The 21963-nt window shown below is 43.7% G+C and overlaps 3 protein-coding genes across 3 annotated transcripts; 2 read left to right on the top strand and 1 right to left on the bottom strand.

Annotated features, from left to right (window-relative positions):
* The first annotated feature begins 4618 nt into the window (after positions 1 to 4618).
* On the top strand, positions 4619 to 5199 carry LOC127754047 (uncharacterized). The gene is made up of 2 exons (XM_052279499.1): positions 4619 to 4781; positions 4931 to 5199. Exons 1-2 carry the CDS (start codon positions 4637 to 4639, stop codon positions 5197 to 5199), a joined length of 414 nt encoding a protein of 137 aa, XP_052135459.1. The 5' UTR covers positions 4619 to 4636.
* Positions 5200 to 13841: 8642 nt separating this feature from the next.
* LOC127755012 (pyruvate kinase 1, cytosolic-like) lies at positions 13842 to 19752 on the top strand. Its single transcript, XM_052280638.1, has 16 exons — positions 13842 to 14089; positions 14646 to 14742; positions 14841 to 14938; positions 15882 to 16037; positions 16333 to 16410; positions 16482 to 16613; positions 17203 to 17283; positions 17789 to 17857; positions 17944 to 18033; positions 18348 to 18492; positions 18565 to 18653; positions 18731 to 18826; positions 18908 to 18975; positions 19051 to 19150; positions 19257 to 19313; positions 19526 to 19752. The coding sequence occupies exons 1-16, from the start codon at positions 14021 to 14023 to the stop codon at positions 19682 to 19684; spliced, it is 1584 nt and encodes a 527-aa protein (XP_052136598.1). The 5' UTR covers positions 13842 to 14020; the 3' UTR covers positions 19685 to 19752.
* A 138-nt stretch (positions 19753 to 19890) lies between these two features.
* LOC127755013 (NAD(P)H-quinone oxidoreductase subunit T, chloroplastic) lies at positions 19891 to 21345 on the bottom strand. The gene is made up of 2 exons (XM_052280640.1): positions 20903 to 21345; positions 19891 to 20471 (listed from the first exon to the last, which is right to left on the bottom strand). Exons 1-2 carry the CDS (start codon positions 21235 to 21237, stop codon positions 20051 to 20053), a joined length of 756 nt encoding a protein of 251 aa, XP_052136600.1. The 5' UTR covers positions 21238 to 21345; the 3' UTR covers positions 19891 to 20050.
* Positions 21346 to 21963: the final 618 nt, after the last annotated feature.

Below are 21963 nucleotides of genomic sequence, written 5' to 3' on the forward strand. Positions count from 1 at the left end.
AAAAGCTCAGCACGTACGAAACGTCAGTGGATCTGTACTGTTATATAAGTAGAGTTCAACAAGGACTACACACACCAAGTGTGTGCCTAAACAACTGCCTATAACTATATACGAAACCATCTGTTCTCTAGGGCAGTTTCAAGAGTGTGTGTATATATGGCACTATACTACTATCAGATCGATAACAATGTTTTCCTAGTAGTAACCTAAGATAAAAAAGACTCAAATTTGATTATGTTGCATGTGTTAAGCCGTTGTTGATAGGCAACTGAAGTACAGTATCAATCAATCAATACCTATCTGAATATTTTTAGAAACTCCAACGTTAATATATATACTATCGTTTATTAACTACCTCTCCATCCCAAAAAAAACCAATCCAAGCTATGTGTCCAGATTCGTAACTAGAATTTGTCTTTTTTTTCGACGGAGTAGTACACTATAAATATGCAAAATTTGCTACAGGACACTAAAAAATTGTGTAATTAGCTGTGGGACACTCGAAAGACGTGAATTTAACACTCTCAAAGTGTGGTAATTTAAGAGAAGGGAAGCTCTTGTACAGTTGTACTAGTCGACTTTGCAGGTTGGGCTAATGACCCAAAATAGGGGTGGGTAAAAATGACCGATAAAAAAAAACCGAGCTAACCGATAAAAAAAAAACAAGATAAAATTTTCAACCAGAGGTTCGATTAGGCTTTTTTCACTAATCGAAATTAATTCGATCATCACCCTGCTCAGTTAATCGAAATATATTTAGGGGATAAACCTAAGTAGATATCTTGATCTTGGTTGAATTGATGTTAATTAGTTCGAAGTTAGAACTAATATGATTATGCTATCATGATGTAGGTCGGTGATGCTAAAAATATCAAATAGTCAAAGTTATATTTGTCCGATGCCAAATTAAAAGAAGGAAAACAAAAGGTCGATCGAGGTCATCTATATTCCAAATTCCTAACGATCTAAAGTTGTGATAATGCGATTTAGTAGCATTACTAAAAAAGCATTTTTTTTGTCAAAAAGGATTTTCGCGTGCGGTAGACGAACCGCACGCATCCAGATGTCTACAAAATTCACTATTTTTACGTGCTAGTGCGTATGTCGCCCGCACGGAAAAAAATTCGAAAAAAAACCTAGAATCCAGCGGCGGCGGCACGACGTGCATGCAGGGCCAGCGGCGCCGCTCCCGGCTGCCGCCGCCTCCTCGTCGGCGGCGGCAGGGACGGTGTTGATCCGGCCAGTGCGCGTGCGCGCGGGGCCAGCTGCGCCTCTCCCAGCCGCCTCCTCCTCCTCCTCCTCGTCGGTGGGGGCAGGGCACGTGCACGCGGGGCCAGGTGCACCTCCCCAGGCCGCCTCCTCCTCCTCGTCGTCGTCATCGTCGGCCAAGGACGCCACTCCCGCCCTCAACGGCAGTGGCGGCGGCCTCCGCGCTCCCGCCGGCCTCCCGCTCAAGCCCGCCTCCGAAGCTTCGCGGGTGAAGGCGAGGGAGTCATTGCCTTCGCCGTCGGTCGGTGCCGCCGACACCCGACTGTGAGAGGAGATGAGAGAAAACAGAGTGAGAGAAGAGGAGATGATAAGGATGAAGTTTTGAAATGTGGAGGGAAATGAGGAACAAAGATAGACTTATAGGCGGGCCTTCAAGAGGCTCACATGTGAAAATAGATTTTTCCATGCGGACCTCTTAAGTGGCCCGCTTGCGAAAATATAGTATTTTTCCATGCGGGCCTGTTAAGAGGTCCGCATCGAAAATTGATTTTTGCGTGCGGTCTTCTTAAGCCGCACATGAAAATGGAGGACGATTTTCGCAGACGCGACCAGTTATGGTTCATCTGCAATCTAAAGAGTCCCATGTACAGGAACATCCTTTTTATAGGCAAAATTTGCCCTGGGACACTGTTGATGCGAAAAACACACACTGGCTTAGAAGATCTGCTTAACTTCAGTGCAGGTCCAAAAATCTTGCATTTAGGTTCGTGAGTGTGCCAGTTGATTTGATCCTGCAATCAATAAGAAATAAAGACAGGAAAATAGTAGTTAAATCCATAAACGATAGCCGATCGGCCAGCCGCCGATGACATATCATTTATCAAATTCTTTGAGCTGATGTCATATCTGAATCGATCGGTAGCCATAAGCCAATAAGATAGAACTAAATCTATTCAATTGGCTGTAGGCATTAACAATATATAATCTTTCTTTCAACGTATGCTTAAACTAAGTGATTGGGATAGATCGGTCGCCATGCCGAGACAGTATAAATCACTTAAGTCTAAGCATACACTAAAACAATGATTATATATGTTTATAACATAGCCGATCAGATAGATCTAGCGTGTACCGGCTAATACTCCGATACCACTCTATATTAAGATATTAAAACAAGTAGAATATATCAAACAAGAAGCCTAATATACCTTACTGCAATAAGATCTTAATATAAATGGTAGATTTAACATATCAATCAAGCATATATGATGTGAAGTAGTTAAATCAGGTAAGATCGACTGAAACCCTGATACTATCTCCTTCGATAAACATAAAGCAAGCTAGATATCATGATTATAGATCTTACTTAATAGATCGAACTCAACCGATGCAACATTAAATATAAAGATAAGTATAAAATCTAGGCAAGATGATGAAAACCTATGAGAGATGGTAGATATACGATATAATCTAGATTAATAACAAAACATAACTATATCGGTCACTTCCTAATAATAAGAAACAGCCGATAACAAGCTATATAGCGCAACTAACAGAGATTATAAAGCATATATGATAACTCGACGAATTACATAAACAGGATTAGAGTATCATAAAGATAGAAGCACTAATCCCGAGAACGCAAACCACCATGACAAGTTTACCTCTAGTTGAAGATCGAATCGATGCAGTTCAACCCGAAAGCAAGAACTCGTCGAAATAGGACGAAAGTAAAAAGGGTGGCGATGCGCCGAGGTTGATTAAACTATTGTTGTTTGATTACATGGATTCGGGCCATATTTATACCCGAGGTACAAAATATGTTCTTGCCGGACACGACTCTTATCTCTAACAAACTCTAAGGTACCATAAGTCTTTGCGGCAGACTTTTGCCCAAACATATTTCTAAGGAAATTACACAAAATATCCTAATTAATAGATACAATTGCCTATCTAAGAGCTTTATCTCTATCGTGGCAATCCTTACGAAGCACGTTGATTGATTCTGGAAACAGCCTTGAAGCCATCGCCGTCAGAATTGGCTGTACTGACTCTATCGGTTGTATCGGCTGTCCTCTGTCCGATCCATCTCAGCCAATGTAGACTCCAGCTGATGCTTTCGCAACCGATGCATACTCTGTTCTTCGAGTCAAATCTTCTACGGAATCCGCTTCGATTCCAATGTCGAACCTGGTTCATATCTTATCAAATTTGGTCGTTAACAGACACCCAAAAAATATGTAATTGGCTATGAGACACTGTAAAATCGTGTCGTTGCTGATGGACACCACAAAATTCATGTAATTTTTTGTAGGACACCCAAGACAATATTTTATCATTTCTGATAAAAAGATGGGAGAGAAATTTTGAAAAGACAAAATTGCCCTCAGCCCTATCTAATCCCCACTGCCGGCACTAGCATCTCAGCGCCGCTCGCCATCTCCCGCCGTCGAAGCTGCTGCTCGCCGCTGCCTGGCAACAGCCGCCACTGCCGCCATCGAAGCCGCTACCGCCGGGCTCATCAATCGTCGTCGAAGCCACCACCGTTTCTCGTTGTTGCCTCCGTCGCTGTCGCTGCCATCGAAGCCGCCGCGGCCGGGCTCGTCGACCATCGTCGAAGTCACCGCCGTCGCTCGCCGCGCGCTTCGCCGGGCTCGTCGACCATCTGCCGCCGTGGAGGAGGAGGACACGCGAAGGCGAGGGACGCGTCAGAGGTGGAGAACGGGATGAGCCGGCGACATTGGCCGCGCGTGGACGACGACAATGACGAGGACGCCGAGCACGAGAACCCGCGCAAGCGCCAACCAGCATTCAATCTCATGCGCCGCTTCACCCTGTTGTGCTGCCTTCGTGTTAGAAAGAAGCAGAGAGAGAGTCAACGAGAGGAAGAGGACAGAAAATAGAGAAGGGGAAGTGGAGAAGGGGGCAAAAAAGTCATTTTACGTGGTTTCTCTCTCGTCAATTCAGTGGATATTACTCCCTCCGTTTCGAAATGTTTGACGCCGTTGACTTTTTAGCACATGTTTGACCGTTCGTCTTATTCAAAAAATTTAAGTAATTATTAATACTTTTCCTATCATTTGATTTATTGTTAAATATATTTTTATGTAGGCATATAATTTTACATAATAAGACGAACGGTCAAACATGTGCTAAAAAGTCCAACGGTGTCAAACATTTCAAAACGGAGGGAGTATATTTTAATGAGCCTAGTGTCCTGTAGCAAATTACCACACTTTTAAAGTGTCTTCGGGCAAATTCACGTCTTTCAGATATCCCACATCTAATTACATATTTTTTTAGTGTCCTGTAACAAATTTTGCCCTCTTTATATACATATGTACAGTTTCGATGTACCACAAAGCCTTGCTTTCCCCTACTTGATTACCCATCCACTGTACACAAGCACACACTCTTACAAACACCAATGGAGCGCCGCTTCCTCCTCCTCGCCGGCCTCCTCCTGGCCACCGCCGTCACCGCCGCCGGCGAGCAGCAGCCTCGCCGCACCGCCATGGCAGACCACCAGCAGCCGGCGGCCACCGTGGCGCCGTGCGATCCCCTCTGCATATGTACGCGTCGTCACACTATCACACTACTAGCTAGCTACTGATCCAACTCATCACCGAAATGAGGATCAAAATGCATGTGTGCTCCCTCTTAATTAACTTATTACTACATTTTCATGGTTTAATTTGGTTTTGTGCGTGCGTGCATGCAGCCGGAGCGGCGGCCGGCGCGACTCCGGAGGCCATGGCGGCGGCGGCGATGGCCGGCGGCAATGAGTCTGAATCTGCACTGCCCCCTCGTCAGCTTGATCGTCCGGACAGCAGTGGCTTGCCTACTACTCACCAATCATGGATTTACCATGAACCCGTCGCCATGCCCTACTCCACGGCGCCGCCGGCGGCCATCTCGCTCGTCGGTGCCACCGCCGCCGCCACCGCCGTCTTCTCCACGATGTTACTCGCCGCGGCGGCGGCGCGCTAGATCAATTGCTAGGTTAACTTAGCTTAGCTAGCTCCTCCAATGATTCCAGGGGGACACAATTTGTTGCAGCCGTTTGTGCCTGCGCCTTTTCGACTTTCGTAGTTTTTGGTTTAGCTCGTGTGATCTTCTATGTGCAGTGTGCTTGCTTAGTGATCCCTCTCAGTTAATTAATTAATTATGCGGCATGCATGGTAGTATTTTTCAGTTCTTGTTTATGTGTGTCGTTGGTTTGGTTAAAATCAAATTCCAAATCACAGGAGTTTTGGCAAAGTTTTCAACAGAAATAAACAGGCTATGATTTTAATCCGAGCATAATTAATTTGCCGTTTACTCCACAGAGCATGAAACAAACAGTACATGCAAGTTGATCACCTATCTGTGTATACAGTCAGGAGCATCATACGGTTCAAGTATATTCTACTCCAGAGTCAGGAATAGGTTGCAAGCAGAAACACATTAATCGAGAAACAAAATGCATGATGTTTAAACATATGCTTTGCCATGCATGCATGCAATGAATTAAGTTGTGAGCTACTTGATTTTCTGAACATGAGGTTCATTCTGACAGTGTGTACATATTCTCTGCATTACTAGCTAGCTGCAACTATACTGCATGCTTGCTCGTTGAGCCACGAGGAACAGCAGATCAGAGGACCAACCTGCATGGCTGCATGACTCCTCCAGTCCAAGGTGAGGTGATCCCTGTACGTACTGATCAGCCATGCAAACGGTGAATCCTCGACACATCGGAGAAGAGGGGGGGTTTACAACTTTCAGAAAACTAATACCCCTCTTTTGCATATATAAGTTGTTGTGATTTTTTTCCTGATTAAACTTTTTTAAGTTTGAACAAATTTATATAAAAAGCTAGCAACGTTTACATATCAATAAGTATCATTAAAACTAGCATTTACATAACCATAGCCTCTAAACAATTGGCATGTATTTTACATGAAGTCCTTGTCGTCATCATATCTTTGCAACATGGTCCATTATCGGCGGAGCTAATAACATGGTCCTATTTAAGATTTAATAGGAGCTTTATCAAGCATAATATCATTTCACTAGCACAGATTCTTACATCCGTAACGAGCCATCTGTAACGGGTACCATTACATATTATGTCATCTGTAACGGGTGGCATATGCGGCCATTACAAATGACCAAAACATTGTTGAGCTGTTACTGAAGCCCCCTTATCTATAACGGCTCCTAACCAAGAGTCGTTACTGATGTAAGCCCCTTTATTGGTAACGGCTCTCAACTAGGAGCCGTTATAGTCTTATAGATGAGTCATTCATCTATAACGACTCTATATTGAGAGCGGTTATAGATATTAGCCCCTCATCTATAATGGCCCAATTTCAAAAGCCATTATAGACATGTCCCTCATTTGTAACGGCTTCACATTGAGAGCCGTTATAGATAACTTCTGGATCACTTCACTCCAACTTAAATAAAAAAATCTCACAGCTGGCCGGTGGAAAATCATTTAGGTGAAATATTTTCCCCAACTCTCCCTCACTTCTTTCCTTTCTCCTCCATCTCTCCCCATCATAGCTGACCGGCGGCCCTCTCCTCCCGGCTTCCCCCTCTTCCTATTGACTGGTGGTGGTCGTGGGCGGTGGCTCGGCGGGGTTGGCGCAGGTGGCGGCGGTTGACAGAGGCTCGGGCGCGGCCACGACCAGCAACAGACCCCCGATGGCGGCACGGTAGGCCAACCTTGGGACTGCCAGACCCGGTGGTGGCGGGCCACGGGACCGCCAGATCCGGCAACGATGGCCACGGGATAGCCAGATCCAGTGGCGGGCACGTGGCGGTCGGTGAGGGCTCGGTGACGATGGCGAGGGGATGGCTTTGTGAGGACAGCGCGTCAAGCTCCTGATGGTGGACCTTGACGGCGGCGAGCACTTCTCCACGATGACCTTGATGGTGAACCCGCCCTCGCTGACCACCGCCGATATGAGCATCGCCTCCTCATCGCCCAGGACACACCACCCTTCCCCTTACTCCCCTGTGCCACCACGACGTTGATGTTGACATTGACGCCGTCGACCTGCCGCTGTGCAGTGGCCGTAGGTGGCAGGAGACTAGAGCGGGGATGGAGGAGGGGTTTTTTTTTTTGCTTTTTTTATTATGAATTTCCACATTTGTAATGGCTCATGAGTTGGTTTTTCCTTTTTTTAAGCTGAATTTTCATATCTGTAACGGCTCCCCATTTTGAGCCGTTACAGATGAATCTCCACATCTGTAACTGTTAGGTTGGAATGGTTGGTCTAACCGTTATAGATGTGAGTTTTGAGCTGTTACAGATGTAATATCATGTGTTAGTATTTCTTTTTAAGAAACACAGTATGAAAGCAGACAACCACGACGCGTGAATAGTTGACCCTATGAATACACATGCACCCAGCACCCCTTACCCCTTTGAGCACACAGTGTACGTACCCGTACTAGAACATGCTTTTAGAATCAACTCTCATAAGCTAATTCCCAATTAAGTGGGAGATAATATTAATATATGTGGTTGTAAACTTAAAGCCACCTAATCTGCTCTCCACAGAAACTAGCAAAATGACATTCGGTTGATAGATGGTGTATGAATGCATACATTTTTTATCACCATTCCAATTCCTCCTAGCTAAATCTTGATCATATACTAATTAAAGTGTGGAATTTGGCACTACCAATTCTTATAAATAAGGACATAATTACATTAACTATATTAATTTACTTAAAGTACATTTCTATCAACATAACCAATAAATTAGGCTTGTGCATCAAAACTTCGGTTTACTAGATTACGCGCGGCATATTTTTTGTTTTAGAAAACTTTCGATTTTGAACCGTTAGATTTGCTTTATACTAGTTGGGAAGTAAAAATAATAATTACTAGATTACTTGCGACATATTTTTTAAAATAAATCATTGAATTTTGGTATAGGTGGGAAGTAAAAAAAATTATTGTACTCCCTCCGTCCCACAATATAAGGGATTTTGAGATTTTGCTTACAACGTTTGACCACTCGTCTTATTCAAATTTTTTTTTGCAAACATAAAAAATGAAAAGTTGTGCTTAAAGTACTATAGATAATAAAGTAAGTCACAAATAAAATAAATAATAATTTCAAAAGTTTTTGAATAAGACGAGTGGTCAAACGATACAAGCAAAAACTCAAAATCCCTTATATTATGAGATGGAGGGAGTAGTGTGTTGGCCAGGATTTAAGCACAAGACCTCGTGTACACCACTCTCCATCAGGCATTCAGGCACAATAAATTTTCTATTAATTATATACTCCCTTTATCCCAAAATATAAGACGCGGTCAAAATTGACATGGTCTCTAAAACTAATATTTAAAACTAATCTTTAGTTTATAATTTCATATACTATAAGGTTTGTAACAACAAAATTATATCTATATGAAATGAAAGTAATAAATTTAAATCTCAATCTAAGGATATAATTTTTAACAAATAAAGTTCATTTTATATTATACTAGTCCCTCCATCTACTTTTGATAATCATTGTCGACGTTTGATGTCGTTGTTCTGGTATTTGCATAGTATGGGGATCGTCGGTGCTAGGGTATACGCGAGACTGAGGTAAAAGAGATAGAGACAAGGATTTTTATACAGGTTCAGGCCCATGAATTGTCAGGTAATAACCCTACATCCTGTTGGCCGAAGCCGGTATTGCTCTTATTCATGATAATCACACCAGTACAATATTTGGGATAGCCTCTCTAACTGTTGTCGACATGGCGGTCTGACGATCTGACTCGTAGTCGACAACAGGGTAGCCTTCCTCCTCGAATCCGTGCCCGGCGAGATCAGAGATAGCGCTTTTGTCTCTCCTGACAGTATCCGGAGACACCGTAGGGTACTAGCCGTGCTTATCCCTGAAGTCGATATCCGGCGGCGTGTCTTGGCATATGTAGACTTCTATGTTGTGGCTTCTATGTCGATTGTGTTGGGTGTTGATTCTCTTGGGTGTTGATTGTCCCCCCTCCTCCTAGGGGGCCTTGTATTTATTCCCATAGATGTCCCCTTGTCCAAGTAGAACTAGGGAACTAATATGGATACAATCCGAGTAGTCCTTGTCGTTTCCATGTAGAACTCTGGTTGTCTTTCCTTATCCGGAACTCCTCCTATATCCGTAGGTTGTTTCCGTATAGGACATGGTATGTGGTAGGTTCTGCCGAGATTTAGTCAACTACTATTAGGTATGTGGTATCCATAACCCTGACAGTAGCCCCCGACTTCGATGCAAATGAACGAGTTCATATTCTCAACTGCAGACTTTGGAGGAACTGTTATCGAGCTCACGTGACCGTTCTCGGTGAGTTTAGAGATAACGTTAGACTTCCTTTATCAGCCTCGTGCGGGCACCGAAAGGGTTTGTCTAAGTCAATGTCTGATGTCGACCGAGAAAGTACAGAGCGTACGACTAAGTCTCCCGTCTTGCTGTAATCGAGAATTTGGATTGAAGTCAAGAAATTTTATCTCGGCAGGTACACCATCTCTTCAGTCCGTATTCCTTGTCGAGATCCACCAACCGTTCTCGACTGATCGAGAAGGCGCAGAATCTGCCACGGAGCTTTGTCGACATTTGTCGTACTCGCCTTAGTCGATCTTGGTGTAGAACCATAGAGACATGGAGTCAGTGTTTTGTATATGAGCGTCTTCTCTCTTACCGACTCCGATCAGTCAGTTTGTAGAGTCATACACTCTCCCTAGCCCCTAGCCTTGTCGTCAGAGAATCATTCTCGGAAGATAAGGCTCTTCGACCTTTGACCTGCCTCGGTTGAACAAGTACTGATCCTAGCCCCCGGCCGTGAAGTTGAAAAACCCAATTTCCGATTACACGGCTTAGTTAATACGCACGGCGAGAACTCTTACACGACCAGATCTTACATGGTCTTTCGTCTCTGAAGGATCCGACAAAGCCTTATCCGCTCTGGGCGTCCCCAGCCGAAGTTCCCTTAGGTTCCTCAGAGGCTTTGTCAAGACGGCGTAAAGGGACATTAGGATAGGTTTCAACGCTATGTGTCTTTTGTGGTAAGGGATCTCTGGGTAAAACACTTGGCAATCTTGTGCACCTAATATCAACTTTGTTGAAGCAGGGGTAATGGGAGAATCGCTACATCGCTGGTCGAGGACCAGGCAGTAGTCGTAACTCGACCACTTAAAGTGGAAGTAGTGGGAGAAACGCTACATCGCTGGTCGTGGACCAGGCAATAGTCGTGACTCGACCATTTAAAGTGGAAGTAGTGGGAGAAACGCTACATCGCTGGTCGAGGACCAAGCAGTAGTCGTAACTCGACCACTTAAAGTGGAAGTAGTGAGAGAAACGCTACATCGCTGGTCGAGGACCAGACAGTAGTCGTAACTCGACCACTTAAAGTGGAAGTAGTGGGAGAATTGCTACACCGCTGATCGAGAACCAAGTGTAGGCTAAACTCGACCACTAGAAGTGGAAGTAGTGGGAGAATCGCTACACCGCTGATCGAGAACCAGGTGTAGGCTAAACTCGACCACTAGAAGTAAATGTACGAGAGATCGCTACGATTGACTGGTTGAGAACCAATGAGTAGGTGTCTCTCGATCATTTGGAGTCGTGATACGAGGACCGCTACGCTTCCAGTCGAAGACTAGTCGTAGCTGTTCCTCAACCATCTGAAGTCATGGTGCGAGGACCGTTGCGTTATTGCTGTAGTCGTACCTCGACCATCTGAAGTTTTGGTGCGAGAGATTGCTACGTACTGGTTCGGGAACCAGCGAGCGAGTAGAATATCTGGAACACCAATGGAAGTTGCAGTGTGAGAGATTGCTACGTACTGGTTCGAGAACCAGCGAGCGAGTAGAATCTCTCGAACACCAATGGAGGTTGCGGTGCGAGAGATTGCTACGTACTGGTTCGGGAACCAGCGAGCGAGTAGAATCTCTAGAACACCAATGGAGGTTGCGGTGCGAGAGATTGCTACGTACTGGTTCGGGAACCAGCGAACGTGTAGAATTATCTCTCGGACACCAATGGAGGTGCTAAAGTTGGTTTATTATATGTGTATCTCATGTGGCCAGCATGACTCACATACCCAACTTATAGCGTATCCGGATGTCCGTTCGCAGTCATGTCAGGTGATCAAGCCGACGACGTTCGCGAGGAATTATCCGTTAACAACCTTTTCTCGAGTAGTCCAGCCATGGCCGGTGCTACGAGATAGGTCGTCGGTCTTCGTTGGTAGGTTGGACGCGACGACTCTGCATTTGTCGAGAATGTCCTCGATAATACGGTGTACTCGACCACATCCTACTCGAGTGCTCAATTGTTCCTGAAAAATATTTTCTAGAAGGCAAGACATATAGCAGAGAATATCGAGTATGTACTTAAAAACTGCATGGATCTTCTAGTATTATCAAGATATAACGAGCAGATGTAAATATCAGGCATTATGTAAACCGTAAACAAGCATGATTTATACAGAAGAAGACGAAGTGAGCCCCCAGCGTTAGATCATAGTCGATTTAACATCGGGGACACTCGCGCAACAGATATTGTATAAAAAACATGCTCTGGGTAAATATAATAAATTATTGATCTGACAATGCTGTATAAATTGGAAAAATAGGTACGATAAATTGTGTATAAAATATTGCGTACCTTTGTAGATACATGCCGGATGTATCTATGGAATTAGTAGATTAATTATAAAAATCAATCTACTAAATACCTTTGTTGATTTGTTTGAATATTATGCAGTCGTGCTGTGTAGACATGTGTTGATGTGCATATACCGAATAGGTTTTGGAAACCGATCGGCATATGTACGTACGTCAACATGTAGGCCTGTGGATGGATATCTCCTGAGTCCTGATTGGTCGGCACGGTTGTCATGCATGCACGTATTCCGTTTGCCTAATTCCAGTCCTAACCGGACACAAGAACGAAGCAAATACAGATTGATCTGCCACCAAGTCGGGTTTGGCATTCCTTGGATGGGCGTCACACTTGAGACAGCAGCTGCACGGCCGGGTGGAGGTCGGCGTCTCCTTCTCGGCAGCGATGGTCCCGATCTCGTCGGAGGATATATTCCGGTCAGATTAGACCTCTCCACAGTTGAAGTCGTCGAGTAGCTTGTTATTGGAGAATCCATCTCTTAAACCCATCTCGTCAAAATCCTGAAGCACCAAAATCCCCCTACCTGGCGCGCCACTGTCGACGTTTGATGTCGCGGTTCTGGTATTTGCATAGTATGGGGATTGTCGGTGCTAGGGTATACGCGAGACTAAGGTAAAAGAGATGGAGACGAGGATTTTTATACAGGTTCGGGCCCCTGAATTGTCAGGTAATAACCCTACATCCTGTTGGCCGAAGACGGTATTGCTCTTATTCATGATAATCACACCAGTACAATATTTGGGATAGCCTCTCTAACTGTTGTCGACATGGCGGTCTGACGATCTGACTCGTAGTCGACAACAGGGTAACCTTCCTCCTCGAATCCGTGCCCGGCGAGATCAGAGATAGCGCTTTTGTCTCTCCTAACAGTATCCGGAGACACCGTAGGGTACTAGCCGTGCTTATCCCTGAAGTCGATATCCGGCGGCGTGTCTTGGCATATGTAGGCTTCTATGTTGTGGCTTCTATGTCGATTGTGTTGGGTGTTGATTCTCTTGGGTGTTGATTGTCCCCCCTCCTCCTAAGGGGCCTTGTATTTATTCCCATAGGTGTCCCCTTGTCCAAGTAGAACTAGGGAACTAATATGGATACAATCCGAGTAGTCCTTGTCGTTTCCATGTAGAACTCTGGTTGTCTTTCCTTATCCGGAACTCCTCGTATATCCGCAGGTTGTTTCCGTATAGGACATGGTATGTGGTAGGTTCTACCGAGATTTAGTCAACTACTATTAGGTATGTGGTATCCATAACCCTGACAATCATATTTCTAAATCTGAATTTTTGATAGGCATATTTCAATCCAACAATCTATCCTCTTAATGAGTTTCTTGGATTTAATGCGTGACTCTCCATTCTTCCACACATGATTAGCTACATGGGCATCGAGACATGTAAATATTAATGAATCGCTTGTTTACGAGGAATGACTAGTAACATGTTTAAATGGATGATAAGTAGAATTATTTATCCTTGGTCTGTGTGCCAAGATGAAATATAACTATTTAGATGGAGGGAGTACTAATTATTGGTCAAATGTTTTAAAGATTGAATATTGAATTACGTGCGCGCCTTATATTATGGGATAGAGAGTACGAGTTATGGAGTATTTGATTTTCCATGCAAAAAAAAACTTGCGACACTCTCAAAACCTAAAACCGGTCGCCTGGGCACAACAGAATTGTGTTACAGAAAACGGGCCAATCCCACTTCTCCGTACTCAACGGCGACCAACAAATACTGCAACTCTGCACGTCTTTCCACGCCGCAAAATCCTCCTCCCCTCCTCCTCCCGATTGACCAACCATTCAACGCTCCACGTGTCCCCGCTTTGCTCTCCACTGGTAGTGGTCCCTACACGCGCAAAACATCTCACGGGCCCACATGTAAGCGACCGTAGCCAGGAGTAGCATTTGTCGCTTCAAACCGTCGACGAGAAGCCACGCCACGTTGCGACTCTGTTTTTTTTTCTTTCTTCCTCCTCACGACTCGCGGCGTCGGACTCCTCAAACCTCGGGTTTCTTCTTCTCTTCTCGCCTCGCCTCCGTTTCGATTTGGGGAGAGAGAGATAGAGAGGCGATCGCATCGAGGAGGCGCAAAAACCCTAGAAGGCGAACCTTCCGGAAGCTTCTGGAAGGGAGGATGCAGGGCGCCAACATGCTCCTGGACGAGCCCGTCCGCCTCACCTCCGTCCTCACCCCCGTCAAGCCCGTAAGCGCCGCTCCTCCCCCTGCCCCTCCCCTCTCGTCTCCTTCCGTTTCGGTTCATTTCTGGTCGATCTCGCGCTCGATGTCACGCGCCGCTGCGCGGAATGGTGACGAGCGGCGGGTTCGGGGCACTCTCTATCTGTGGGGGTGGTGAATACTGAATCGATTTTTTTGTTTTGGTTTGGTTGGTTCGGTGTTCGATCCGATTTGGTGTGCGGGGGAGGGGTGGGGTTCGTCGAGATGTGAGATACATTTCGTCAGAATGCGATTTGCGGACGAGCAGCGGACCTGCCGGATTAGGGGGGAGTTTAATGTTGCGTGCTGTTACTTGTGATCGCACGATTATTTTAAAAAAATGCCGTATATTTTTTTTTCATGTGGAATTAATTTGTATTATTTGCAATTGCAATGTGGGGATTTGATGCGTGGAAGGATTGGGGGTAGTATGGCTGCCCTGATTTTGACATGTAACACTGGATTGATTTGATTTTGACATGTCACAGTGAATTGATTTTGAGCATGATGGATGTCATCTTTACGCCTTGTCCTGTGTATTGCAGAAAGTATTCCCATCACTCACCAAGATTGTTGGGACCCTTGGGCCCAACTCACACTCCGTCGAGGTTATTCAAGAATGCCTCACTGCTGGGATGGCAGGTTGGACTCGATTTAGTGCTGGGGGCCTGCTCTTGATTTGTTTTCCCTTCCTTTTGTTACGAAAAATGATGATGCTCTCTTTATGTTTTGTTTTGCAGTCGCACGGTTTGATTTCTCATGGATGGATGCTTCATATCATCAGGAGACCCTTAACAATCTGAGGAAAGCTGCACAAAATGTCAATAAGCTGTGCCCTGTAAGTTGACGGCATGACAGAAATGATTGGCAGTATCTTTTGGCGCAAATACTTTGATACGCTTAGGCAAATAGGATTTAGGATATATAAAATGTGCCTATTTGATCCTTTTGTGTTACTTTATCAATTTACTTAACAGTGACTTGGTGGCATGTTTACAGTTTACTAAAAAGATCAGTTTCCATCATTAAATGTGATATGTTTTTCTATTATTTAGGTTTTAGTTTCAATAGTTAACATCAGTATCTGTGAACTCATTTTGATTTTCTTATGAGTATTTGTAAATGCTTGGATATGTAAACATTGCTTTTTCTTTAATTACTACCCAGTATCCCACATACTGTATGTCTTTCTTGAGATGCTGTTATATTTCTCTGTTCCTATTTAATTAGTTATTGTCAAGTGTTTTATGCTGTTAGGTACAAAAACTGCGCAAAATGCTTCCTGTTGTAGCTCTATTCCTTGGAGATATGCCTTTACCTAAGATTCCATTTCTTAGTTCCATGTGAATGCAATTCCAATATATTTGCCTTGAGCTTCTGAATAATAATTTTTCAGTGAAAACTAAATTTGGCCAACTTTCTCCATTTGGGATGCATATTGTACTACTTCATGTAGAGATTTATGTTGCTTAGATTTATGCTAGTTTCCTCGTTTGATTTTATTAAAACAATGTTACCAGAAATGGTGTAGTGAATGGTGAAGTTTGAATTTCATATATTTTTGAATATCTGGTGTTCCGAAGACTTTCTAATCTAATTGACAATCTGTTATTGTGTCCCCATTTTTAATGATCACAATTTACAAATCCACATGTTTGAAAGTTCATGCCTTTTGTTATTCAGTTGTACTATCCGATATTTCTGCTTTCTCCTTTTAAGTTAAGATTTGTGCTAAGAGGCATATCCTATTAACTTCTAACTAATTTTAGTACACTATATAGGTAATGCTGGATACACTGGGTCCAGAAATTCAGGTTCACAATTCAACTGGTGGACCAATTGAGTTGAAAGCTGGAAATCATGTCACCATAACACCAGATCTTTCTAAAGCTCCCTCTTCTGAAATCTTGCCAATTAAGTTTGGTGGTCTTGCAAAAGTAAGTGAGCAATATGGGAATATGAAGATGCGAATTATGATATTACTGTTAATACTTGTCATATTGCAACATTTATCATATGATTTTCTATCGAAGGGCCTCTTTTGATTTTGTGTGATTCATGCAAGAATGCTGTCATTAAAATAATTTTCATGGATACTTGTGCAAGAGTTAAAGGCTTTTGTCTTTTCAATTCCATCTATTAAAATACTTGTATTGACTTTGTTTTCTTCTACCTCAGAAACCTTTATTCTTAAAATATTGCATAGTGAATTGTTTCTTTGTGTATATACAGGCTGTCAAGAAGGGTGATACTCTTTTTATTGGTCAATATCTCTTCACAGGAAGTGAAACAACATCTTCGTGGCTTGAGGTGTGCAAATTTGTATTTCTTTGACTTCATACCACTTTTCAGTACATCTCCTTATGTGCTGTAATTTACAGGTTGTGGAAACTTCTGGAGAAAATGTTGAATGTCTTGTGACCAATACAGCTACACTTGCAGGCCCCATGTTCACTTTGCATGTTTCAAAAGCCCATGTCAGTTTACCAACTTTGAGTGATTATGATAAAGAGGTAAGGGGACTACTGGGCTTATTTACGTTACAGAAAATAAATTTGAATTTTTTGGCATGTTACATGTGGCTGACAGAATACTTTTGTATAGAAACTTCTTTGGCAATTGGAAGCAGAATTTGTTAAGGAGTGCATTTTTTTGAAAGTTTTTCTTACCAATTCTCAACCAGTGAAAGCTATGGCCTGTTCAGAAAGAAAACCAATATGTTTATGATGCCATTGTAGTTAAAATATTGCAAATATCAAATAATTTTGCTGGATGTAAAAACATCTGTCTTAGTGCATTTTAGCATGCTGTTCATTTTTTCCCTTTATGCTCAAACCTTTTAATAAGCCCAGTAGTTCCAAGTCACTAGACTTTTAATAGGCTTTGCCAAAGTTAAAACTTATTAAGGGCCAATGAAGTGTATTGCAATCCAAAACAATTAAAAGAGAATTTCTTTCAAGATCATTGTATGATTATCTCTCAAGTTGCATATTTGACACATAATTGCATATTTCAATGATGCATGATGCACAATTCTGTTTTGATGCAATTATATATATGTACCTTCTCAAAATTGTTCTAAGTACAGTTTCCTTGCGATAGGTCATTTCAACTTGGGGATTACATAACAGTGTTGATATTATATCACTTTCCCATACCCGCTCTGCCGAGGATGTCAGGGAGGTGAGCTTTCTTTCCCTGATTGTGCCACTATTGCACTTGAATTCATTCTGTTGATCATCTATGTGCTTCTTGATTTCCTTGTATTGTTCATTTAGTTCATTATTAAGTGGTTTTTTTTATGTTATAGCTTTAACTCACAAAAGATCAATTTGCAAGAAGTTTTTGATGTAAACTCGGCCAATTGAACTGTTGGTTCTTGGGTTTAATGAAGGGCCATCTATATGTACATGCATCCTGAACGTTGACAACAATTGACAGTACACTCACATCAGAGGGGAAAATTTTAACGAACTGTATCAAGCATTATTGCAGACAATGAAGAACTGCATGATGTTATTTGTTTTTCAATTTTTTGTGTTATATTTCATAGACATGGTGTTACTGGTTCTCCCTGTACCTGTGACCACATGTTTCCCTTAGCATCTAAGCTATTTGTGCATTAAATCTTGATATATACAATAAAGTTGTGCAACACCACTGATCCTTACATATATTTGGCATGCAGCTTAGATCTTTTCTTCAATCTCATGGCCTTCAGGACACACAGATATATGCCAAGGTTGAAAATACTGAGGTATTTACCCTGCTTCTATGAAAATATTATTGTCAGGCTTTTCACTTCCCTCATTACAATTAACTGCATTGCTTATTCCTTTCTAGGGTTTGGATCATTTTGATGAAATTCTCCAAGAAGCTGATGGCGTCATTATTTCACGGGGAGACCTGGGAATTGACCTTCCACCAGAAGATGTAAATTATTTTTTTCCTCAAAACCCCATTATACACTATTTATCCCTATCATGCTGTTGGACATGTGCATATTCATTTTATTCATGACGCCTTGCCAATAGTAGTTATGAGAATATCTTCATTATTCTGGTGCAAAATCTTATCATCAATTGCTTATCAAGTTACGCTTTAAGTGATTCATTCTTCTCTGATAGGCTGTTGATCCATCTGAAATTTTAGTGCATGAACCGTTGTTCTGTACTCATAATTTGGAAAAATGTCATGATTACATGCCTTGCTTCATACCATGACCTCTCTCACTCTTGGAACTTCAGGTGTTCATATCCCAAAAAACAGCTATTAAGAAATGCAATCTTGCTGGCAAACCTGTGATCATCACTAGAGTTGTGGACAGCATGATTGACAATCTACGCCCAACACGTGCAGAGGCCACTGATGTTGCAAATGCTGTCCTAGATGGTCTGTAAACCTGTACTATATTACAACAAGTTGACAAATTTGTTACTTTCTCTTATACTGCAAAAATGGCAGGAACGGATGGCATTTTGCTTGGTGCGGAGACTCATCGAGGCCCTTATCCAGTTGATGCAGTGAGTACTGTTGGGAGAATATGTGCAGAAGTATGTTTCTTTCTGTCCATCAATATTGCAACAGAGCCATCCAAATTTCTTGACTGATCAATGGTAAATGCTTGTAGGCTGAGTCTGTGTATAACCAGTTGGTTCACTTCAAGAAATTAGTGAAGCATGTAGGTGATCCAATGCCCCATGAAGAATCTGTGGCATCTTCAGCGGTAAACACTCTTAATTCATTTGGAACAGATACTACTTTGCTATCAAGGATTTATTGTGATAATCCATTTTTTCACTTGTAGGTTCGCACTGCAATGAAAGTAAAAGCTGCTGCAATCGTTGTGTTCACTTTCTCAGGAAGAGCTGCCAGGTACTCCACAATTGACTCCTTTCAAGCCTCCATCATTCAAGTGCTATTAATTCACTTCATGCATCCTGTCTGCAGGTTAGTTGCCAAGTACAAGCCACCAATGCCAGTGTTGGCCGTTGTCTTCCCACGTGAGGGCTCTGATCCAACAAAGTGGCGTTCTTACGGCACAACTCAGGTAAGTAACATGTATATCTATCATATCTGTCTGGGTTTTACAACAATCTTTCATTTCGTGGAACAGAATATGCCAACTTATTTTACCACTTCTATGTTGCTTTCAGGCAAGGCAATGTTTTGCTGCAAGAGGTGTCTACCCTTTGATGGCGAGTACTGAGGAGGTATGTTGAAGTTGCTAAATACTAGAGGCACCTTCACTTTCTGCTTTTTTGCAATGCCAAAACTTGCATCTTGCGGTAGCCCACAATGCAAATTTTCTTTGTAGTTCTACAAAAATGATAGCTGCATTATCCCCTCTTAATTACCATTTGGCATTTTTAAAATTTCAACTTGTTCTTAATATGTACATATGCGTGAACACTTTCTGTAACAGGCTGAAACTGGTGGGCTCACCAGGGAAGAGTACGGGATAAAACTTGCACAGAACTATGGTCGCTCGGTTGGTATGCTAAAGCCCTATGACAGGTTGATCATTTTCCAGAAGATCGGCGATTCATCTGTTGTCAAGATCATCGAGTGTGACAGTTCGTAAAAGATTAGACACCTACCACATTCCGTCCAAGAATTTCAACCACACAGAGGCGGATTACCTTTTTGCTTTCTTTCTTGTTTGACATGATATTGAGACTAGACTAGGGAAGGCCAATTGTGCTGTTTGGCAATTTACCCATTTTAGGTCCATACTTGCTTTTTCAATAATTTCATTCAAGAGCCTATTTACACATTGCAACAATCCAATTTTGTGGACAAAATACAGGATACAGGGACATTTTTGTTACTTGGTGTGGATGTGCAGTACTTATTTCGCATTACATGATGATACACCCGTACGTATAGCAAGCATCTAAGAGAGCGTATATGTACCTGAAAATTTCTTCTTCTTCCTGGCATGAATAATCTAGTACTGCTCCTTGAAGAAGACGGCGTAGATGAGGCAGAAGACGCAGAAGATGATGATGCCGATGTCGATGGTGAGCGCGGTCATGGCCTGGTCGCTGAGGTCCATGTTGCGGCCGCCGAGGCGGTCGACCATGTCGGGGACGGACTGGTAGCTGTCGAGGTCCTGCTGGTAGGGGTCCTCGAGCCTGGACCGCAGCTGCTGGAGGCGCCGGCTCTCGGCCTCCTGCGCCAGCGTCCAGTCGTAGAACCGCCGCGACTCCTCCCGGCTCAGCACGTTGTACGCCTCCCGCAGCCGGATGAACCGCTCCGACGCCTCCCGCAGCGGCAGCGACGTCGTGTCCGGGTGGTACTCCTTGGACAGCCGCCGGTACGCCGCCTTTATCTCCTCGATGTCCGCCTTCGGTTCCACCCCCAAGAACCTGGGTTTGATTTTTTTTTTTGTACAGTTTTTTGTTGGAATTTGTTCAGGTAAGTTCAAATTCTATAGGTAGTACCAAAAATTAGCAAGGTTTTGTTAGGAGAAAAAAAAAGTCCCTGCACATCCCCTAAAATTGTCTCGAAACCAAACAATCTCTGAAAAACATCCATGGGTTTTCTGGCTAGCTCCAAGCTCAAAGCCTCGTCCCTTTCTAGTTATTTTGGTATTAGGTTATTTACTAATATTCGCTATGCATTGGAGTTAACACTCAATTGGTATTGTGACTAGGACGGTGATTTTTTTTTTCATACGGGTTGGAAATTTCGAGACTTGTTCAATTTTGGTTGAAGTTTGTCCAAAATTCAAGTCATTTTGAAATTTGTTCAATTATGAATGAAGAATGGGACAAGAGAGGCAGCAGTAGCACTCAACTGGTAGTGAGACTCGGACGGGTTGTTGATGAGGTCGGCGAACCTCCCACCGAGCGGCTCCTTCTTCCGGCCGCCGCCGTCCTTCTTGCCGTTCCCGCCGACCCACCCTTCGTCCGGGTCCGACCAGTGTATCCTCGTGTCCACCGTCTTCTTCTTCCCCTGCGCCGCCGCCCCGGCCGCCGTAGCCGGGGACGGCTCCGTCTCCGGCGCGCCCCCCGCCGCCGCCGCGACGACGACGGCGACGAACGCCCTCCCGCTCCCGCGCCGGCCGTGGACGCTCGCTCGCCGCCGGTGGAGGAGCGGCGTGAACGGGGCGGATGCCGTGGACGCCGCCATGCGAGCGAGGCCGGAGTGTGCGTGCGTGCGCGCGCGCGGCGGCGCACGAGTCGAGTCGAGTGCTTTTGTTTTTGTTATTATTTTTTGAGGTGGTGGTGCATTCCAAAGGAGCTCGAGGCTGAGGAGGTGTGCATACGCTGCGGCGCGAGACGTGGTGAGGAGGCGATGAGGTGGGGCCCTGGCGTGGGGCCCACCTGCCAGCATGGCATCTCCCGGGCCCACGTATAGCTTCACGCCAAGAAAATGGGATCCGGCTCTAAATTTTAAGTGCTAAAGGGAGAGGAGCAAAGTAAATTGTATCCTGTGCTACCGTGTGGAACAGTGATTTTGCAGTTATTTACTATAATATTAGTGGTAAATAGTAACTGTACTGTACATAGATACTGCTCGCGTGTTACTCTAGAGTATTGTAGCGATCAATCTCATCCGTTCGTTATATCGGACGGCTGAGAATACCCTTAAGTCACAACAGCGTGCTTCTCTGACTGCACTCGAAAGATCTCAATCCAAGAGAAATGGCTCCTCAAAAAAAAAATTCCAAGAGAAATGATGGAGATGAAAAATTTTAGCTATCCTTCCAACCGATTGTTACTTACGCCTATACCACATAAAACTAGAAAAATAAAGCTATCCTCGGGTAAATTGTTTTTGCACGCCACAACGAAAAGGCTAATCCACATGTTTCGTTTTGGGTTTTTGGCTTCTTGCCAGTTTGGACATGGATGG

Source organism: Oryza glaberrima, chromosome 11 (genome assembly GCF_000147395.1).
Source record: "Oryza glaberrima chromosome 11, OglaRS2, whole genome shotgun sequence".
Classification (NCBI taxonomy): Eukaryota; Viridiplantae; Streptophyta; class Magnoliopsida; order Poales; family Poaceae; genus Oryza; species Oryza glaberrima.